General features: G+C 37.0%; 1 protein-coding gene across 1 annotated transcript in view; it reads left to right on the forward strand.

Moving 5' to 3' along the window:
- The window catches only part of LOC106871305 (serine-rich adhesin for platelets), a 185792-nt gene that overhangs the window by 45143 nt on the left and 133624 nt on the right, over positions 1-7025 (forward strand). The window contains exon 2 of the mRNA XM_052973431.1: positions 4565-4784. Coding sequence (XP_052829391.1) covers positions 4565-4784 — 220 coding nt within the window. The remainder of the gene's footprint in view (positions 1-4564; positions 4785-7025) is intronic.

The following is a 7025-nucleotide window of genomic DNA, read 5'->3' on the forward strand; positions in this document are numbered from 1 at the left end:
GTGGTGGTAGTGTGGTGGTAGCGGTAGTTGTAGCGGTTGTAAAGATAGTAATGATGGTTGTATTGTTTGATGGTGATGGTGGTGGTGGTGGTGGTGGCAATGGTGATTGTGGGTGGTGGGGATAAGGATAATGAGGGTGGTGGTGGTGGTGGTGGCGGCAGTAATGTTTACCTGTGGCAGTGATGGTGCTGGGTGAATGAACTGTAGTAGTAGTAGTCGTAGTTGATGCCGAAAGAGAGAGAGAGAGAGAGAGGGGGGGGAGAGGTGTAAAGCTTGAAAGGTAGTGTGTTATATCAAACAGCAGAGTTTCTCCACTTACCGCTGGAAATCAATGATTCGAGAAGAAAGCTTCAGTTTCATGTCAGACTTGCTTGACACCTCTCATTGATAACATGAGCCAATAATAATACTACAGCCTCCCTCCTCTAAGTGGTCTCCAGATCTGCTAGAAATAGCAGCCAAATCTCCACCAAATCAAATAATCTACTGTCCAAAATAAGGATGTGACAACACACGATAACGTGGACCTACATATTGTTAAATGGTGGCATTGCCACTGTTGGAATATCTGTGATTCTGGCTCTGTTTAATTAGGGACAACCCAGGGTCATTATTATGTTTATTGATAGGTATTAGATGAACACTAACCTTAATACTTGATGGAGGAAATCAATAAATGTACTTGGAGTTCCTTATATAATATTATGTCATTAATTTTAGGGGATTTTTGACTTGGTGATAGCAAGAGAGGGGAGGGGCATTAGTTGGGACTAGAGTGAAGACTCCAGCTTTATATTTGTTAATCTCACTGAGCCTATAATCTCCATGCTATATATATATATATATATATATATATATATATATATATATATATATATATATATATATATATATATACATATATGCATATATATATATACATGTGTGTGTTTGTGTGTACATATGTGTATGTGTTCATGTATGCATGTATGTGTGTATGTATGTGTATGCATATGTGTGTGTATACATATGAATGCATTTGTGTAAGTGCGTGTATATATGTAAGTAGAAAAGCGTACACTTATATTCAGACAAGTGTTCTCAAGTCTGGTTGTTAAAATTTATATGTATGTGTGGATGTGTGTATATATCTATGTATGCATGCATGTATGTATGTTTGTATGTATATATGTATGCATACATGCATGTATGTACGCATGGATACTTGCATACACACACACACACACATATGTAAACCTACACACCATAAACACATACATGGCAAACCTAACTATTTCTCCATAGACTGAAAAAAACCATGAACCGCCATTCTTGATTTTCAAATCTCATTGGTGTCTACATTATTGACCAATTCCAGAGAAATATGCAGCCAATGTTTATCTATCCAGACAGCGGCGAGCTGGCAGAATCGTTAGCACGCCAGGTGGAATGCTTAGCGGTATTTCGTCTGCCGCTACGTTCTGAGTTCAAATTCCGCCGAGGTTGACATTGTCTTTCATCCTTTTGGGGTTGATTAAATAATTACGAGTTATGCACTGGGGTTGATGTAATCGACTTAGTCCCTTTGTCTGTCCTTGTTTGTTCCCTCTATGTTTAGCCCCTTGTGGGAAATAAAGAATTAGATGTTTGTATATATACGTTTGTGTGTGTGTGTGCATGTGTATGTGTGTATATAAAGATACATAATGCAGGTATGTTTAAAATTGAAGCTGTGTCCTCTGGAAGCTCATCCGCTTATTCCAGTATTCCAATTTTGTTTGTAGACATCAAATTTATGTGGAATATGCATAAGAGTTGAAAATTCTGGGAATATTATTTTGGCAAAGTAATTATATATCAAAACAAGAGATTGGAAAAATGGCAAATGAATAATTCTAAAATTAATTTTAGTACTATCAGGTAAATAATGCCAAAAGAAAAAATTCCAATCTCCTGTTTTAATATTTCTGTCTGTTTGTCTCTCTCTCCCTCTTTCTCTCTCTCTCTCTCTTTATATATGTATGTATGTATATGTATATATCATCGTAAGTCATCACCACCACCACCACCATCATCATCCTCATCATCACCATCATTGCCATCATCATCATCATCATTATCATCATTATCCCCATCATCATCCCCATCATCATCATCACCATCACCATCATCATTCCCATCATCATCCCCACCATCATCATCATCATTATCATCACTGTCACCTTCACCATCATCATCACCATCATCATCATCAACATCATTGTCATCATCATCATCATCATCGTTGCCAACATTTGTCTTCCATACTGACATGGATAAGACTGAAACGTATTGTTTAATTTCTAGAACTTGTAACCCCAATCGTTGTGTGATATTGCTCAAGCACATTCAGCTGAGAAAGAATGTCATTGACATCTTTGGGTTAACCCTGCAATGGACTGGTGTCCTATCCATGGGTCTGTCTAACCCCAAACACCTTGAAAATCTGCATGAGCTCTGGTCTCATTGTTGAGCAACAACAAACACCCTGTCATCTACAATTATTTTATCTCAACCACTATGACCACCACCACCACCACCACCACCACCACCACCCAGCTCTGTTCCTTTCTCATGAATAATTCACCAAATTCTCACTGGTTTGTCACAGCATAACTAACTGCAAGAATTAACACTACCATAATAACACCTGTGTAACACCACCAAAACATTGCTGTAACACTGTTGCATCACCACTGTCACTACACCATGACAGCATTGTTACATGTAACACCACTGTAACACCACTATTGTTGAACTATAACATCACTGTAACACAACAGTGACAGTGCTGTTACATGAGGAGGTATCTATGACAACCAGTGATGGTACCTCTTATACAACACCACAAGGAAGACTTTAGGCAATTGTTGGGGCTGTTAGATATGGTAGCCAAATTAACCTCAATTCATGACTTACTCCCTTTCATAATAAAAAGGATACCTGAGACAATGTGATACTGGACATGCACAAAAGACAGAATGGTCATGGCCGAAATGCTTTTGATCATGGTGAGTTTGCTGGACCACGGCTGGCATGAGGCACAGAACCACCACCACCACCAGCAGCAGCAACAACAACAACAACAATATCAACACCAAGTTTGCTGCGTGGTATGACAACTTGTGTTGCAAGTAGTATTCACCTAAGCACAGTCAATACACCAATGATGCATGACAGCCATACACATTCACATCAACCGACACACATAGACACAACAACCACACACAGTCAGCCACCACACACACACACACACGTACACCACCGCTGCCACCACCACCACTCCATACTCCATTGTCCTCCACAATCACATGGTCAACTCGCTGGTTACACTCCTTTCTATATGTATTATTATTTGCAGAATTATCGACAAGCTTTCCATTCTTAACCCCACTCTTTTTATCTCCCTCTCACCTGCTCCTTCTCTCTCTTTCTTTCTCCCGCCCCCTCTTTCTCTCCGTTTTTCTCTCTCCTCCTCTCTCTTTCCTATATTAATGGCAAGAACCACTTTCTCCATAATATTTGGCCAATAATAACGTGTCCGGCTTTTAGCTTGGCTTTTAGTTAGTTACAACCATCTATTATCTGTATGTGTATGCATCGTGTGTGGGTGTATGTGTATGTGCATGCATGCATGTACATACATACACATATGTGTGTGTGTATTTCATTATATTGTATTATATGTTACACACATAGATAGATAGATAGATAGACAGAGACACATTGATAAAGAGATAGATAGATAAATAGATAGATAGATAGATAGATAGATAGATAGAGTCCTTAGAACTTCACCAAGCTTTCAATTTTACCATTTCCTTCCTTCAAGAATTTGAGGTGTGAAGAATTATTAACAAGTCTTTTTGAAACATTCCAGTAAAACCTCTCTTGAAGCACATCAAACCTGATGTCTCATCCGGAACAGCCTCATGATGGTCAGATTTCCCACATATTCTGGACATGCTGGACATCTAGAGTGGCCTGAATCAGAACCTACGGCTATTTGTTCGCTGGTCATAAGCTACTCATCTATTTGGGTTTGCCAGATAGAAACTGAAAGAAGCCCATCGCATATGTGTATGTGTGTGCATGTAAATGATGGTCCACAATGTGATGGTTGTTAATGAGCATCATTGTCGTACAAACATATATATATATTTTACTTGTTTCACTCATTAGACTGTGGCCATGCTGAAGCATCACCTTGAAGAATTTTTTTGCTAAATGAATTGACACCAGTACTTTTTTTTTTTTTTTTGCAAATCCTAGTACTTATTTTATCAATATCGTTTTGCCAAACTGCTAAGTTACAGGAACACAAACAAACCAACACTAGTTGTCAAATGGTGCTGGGGGACAAGCACACACATAGGTATATACACACACACACACACACACACACCTGTACATACATACATACATACATATGTTTCTGTCTATATCGAATCCATTCTGGGATGGTGATGATGATGATGATGATATGGTGGCAGTGATAATGATGATCATGATGACACTAAGTTCTACCATTTTCTGTCAATTCCAGAGAAATCGAAGAGGACTATACAAGCTATGCGGCTGACATTGTTAGAAAATCTTCTTGGTCTGAGCTGGAGAACGAAGGCAAACCGATGTGTCCGATTTGCAATGTGAAGGAGCTGAAGTTAAACTCTGACGGCACCAGAACTAACCAAAATGTCTGTAAGGACTGCCAAGAATTGACTTGTGATGAATGTGGTGAATATTCCGAGTCATTGTCAACCAAGGTGAGTTAGTTACATGGAACCGTTTACCATTTCCTAGTCGGTGTGTCTCCTCTGCCTAGTTTCTTTTCTGTATCTATGTAGTTGGTGTCATTTTATAGTTGGTGTCTGTAGATGATAGACGTAAAGAACCAAAAAAAAAAAAATTAAATTAAACAAAAAAAAAAGAAAGAAATGAAATAAAAAAGAAGAGAAAAGCATTAAAATATTCAAAAGATAAAAAAAAAAGAAAAAAAGTCCTGTTTTGCTTTAAAAAAAATTGAAAATGAAATAATTATTTGAAAATGAAAAAAGAAAAAAAGAAAGAAGAAATAAATAATAATTTGGGCCTGTTTCAGTTGGATGACTGGGTGAATGGATGGCTGGGTGGATGGGTGGTTGTATGAATGGATGGATGGATGGATGGAAAATAAGAAAAAGTAAGAAAGAAAAGAAGAAAGTAAAGAGTCTTATGAAGATCTTTATTATTTTTTTTTTCCCTTTGTAGTTCTTGTGTTGTATGTGTGTGTGGTGTTGTATATATTGTTACCATTCTCTTCTTTCATAGAATACAGCTTCCTTCCTTCTGCAACACAATGTGGCCGTACTGTTTCCTTTTATTCTATTGACTTATTTTAAAGTAAATTGTCAAACATTGCCAGATAAAGCAGAAAGAGGGATTTGGTTTTGTTTTTTATGGTTTATTTGACAAACAAACATTTAATATTTCAGCCAGGATCTTTCATCTGAGAGACGGGGGCCCTGTTTTTATGAAGAACTCATCCACTTGATACATTAAATATTTCATCTTCTCACACTTTTTGTTTCCTCCTTTCCATTAAAAATTTTTTTCCTTAAATGATTTGGTCTGGAGGAAGGGATTATGATCAAAGTTTTTGCAGGCCATCCAAGACCAATATAACACCTGTATGTCTCTTAATCAAACTGACCCTTACCAACATTGACTGGCATTGGTCATCTGAAATTAATTCTGCAGAATATTTATTGTTAGTAGGAAGATATTTGAAGAAACAAAGCAATAAAAAAAAAGCAATAATTATAGTAACAAAAAAATTTTGTGTTCTAGTATTTCACCAGTTTAAGGGCCTAGAGTGTTGACCAGTAGTGGGACGGAGGCTGGAGTATTGACCTATTGAGTGAAGGTTGCAGTCTGACCAATAAGTGATGTCTGTACACATAAGTGCAGGAATGAAATTTGTTTAGGGGTACAGACCCAATTTTTCAGTGTTTTAACTGTACCCCATAAATTTTAGGGGGTGTGCTTACAACCCCTACACCCTCTGTTCTCGAGCCTGTGATTTTACACTCAATAAAGTCTAAGAGGTGAAGCCTTGGCTGAAAAGGGTGTTTAGGCATCCAGAAAAAGAGAAGAATTGGATTACTGACCAACATGTTGATGGTTCGACTATTGACCAACAGATGGTGTTTATGTACTCAGCAAAGAATGAAAGTTTGAACTAATGACCAACAGTATTTATAAAAAATTTTTTTAATAGAGCCTGGTCCAGTAGGGGCTATTTATGAGCTCAACATGGATGAAGGGCTGGAGTAGGAAAGCACTGAAACACTGCACAAATGATACATCTTCTTTTTTGCAGTTATTCAAAGTATTCAAAAGATAGCCAGCACTCCTATTCCACTGGTCAACAAATGAGATGTCCAGTTGTAATTTGCACTTTACAAATCCCAGCAAAGATCTAAATTTGCAAACCTATTCCATCCAAGTCGTTCTGTAAAAATATAATAATCTTTCTTTCTTTTATTTTATTGTTTTATCATCACACTGCAAAATGATATTGATGAAGTTCAATGGCTAGCATCTGTTTTTACATGACTAGATGCTCTTCATACTGGTCCCTATTTCAATCATGACAGCGAAAGATACTAACTATTGTCAGCCAGGTAGACTGAGGCTAATCAGGGGGGTTATGGCAGACAAAGACAGATTAATGTTTCATGATGAAGAGGATACGCAGGTTTGAACTCGTGAATTTACTGTTAGTCATCTAGTTACCATCAATACATCAACATTGCATTGCAATAAATGGGCCTAAAAAATAAATTTCTATAAAGAAAAGAAATGAAAATAAATACAAAAATTACAAAGTTGGGTTGTTTAATGATTTTAAATATATTATAAAACCTCTCTGATTAAACAAGCAACATCTTCATCTGAGACAAGCAACGTGTTTGTATATATATATATATATATATATATATATATATATATATATATATATATAT

This window comes from Octopus bimaculoides, chromosome 15 (assembly GCF_001194135.2).
Source record: "Octopus bimaculoides isolate UCB-OBI-ISO-001 chromosome 15, ASM119413v2, whole genome shotgun sequence".
Taxonomy (NCBI): domain Eukaryota; kingdom Metazoa; phylum Mollusca; class Cephalopoda; order Octopoda; family Octopodidae; genus Octopus; species Octopus bimaculoides.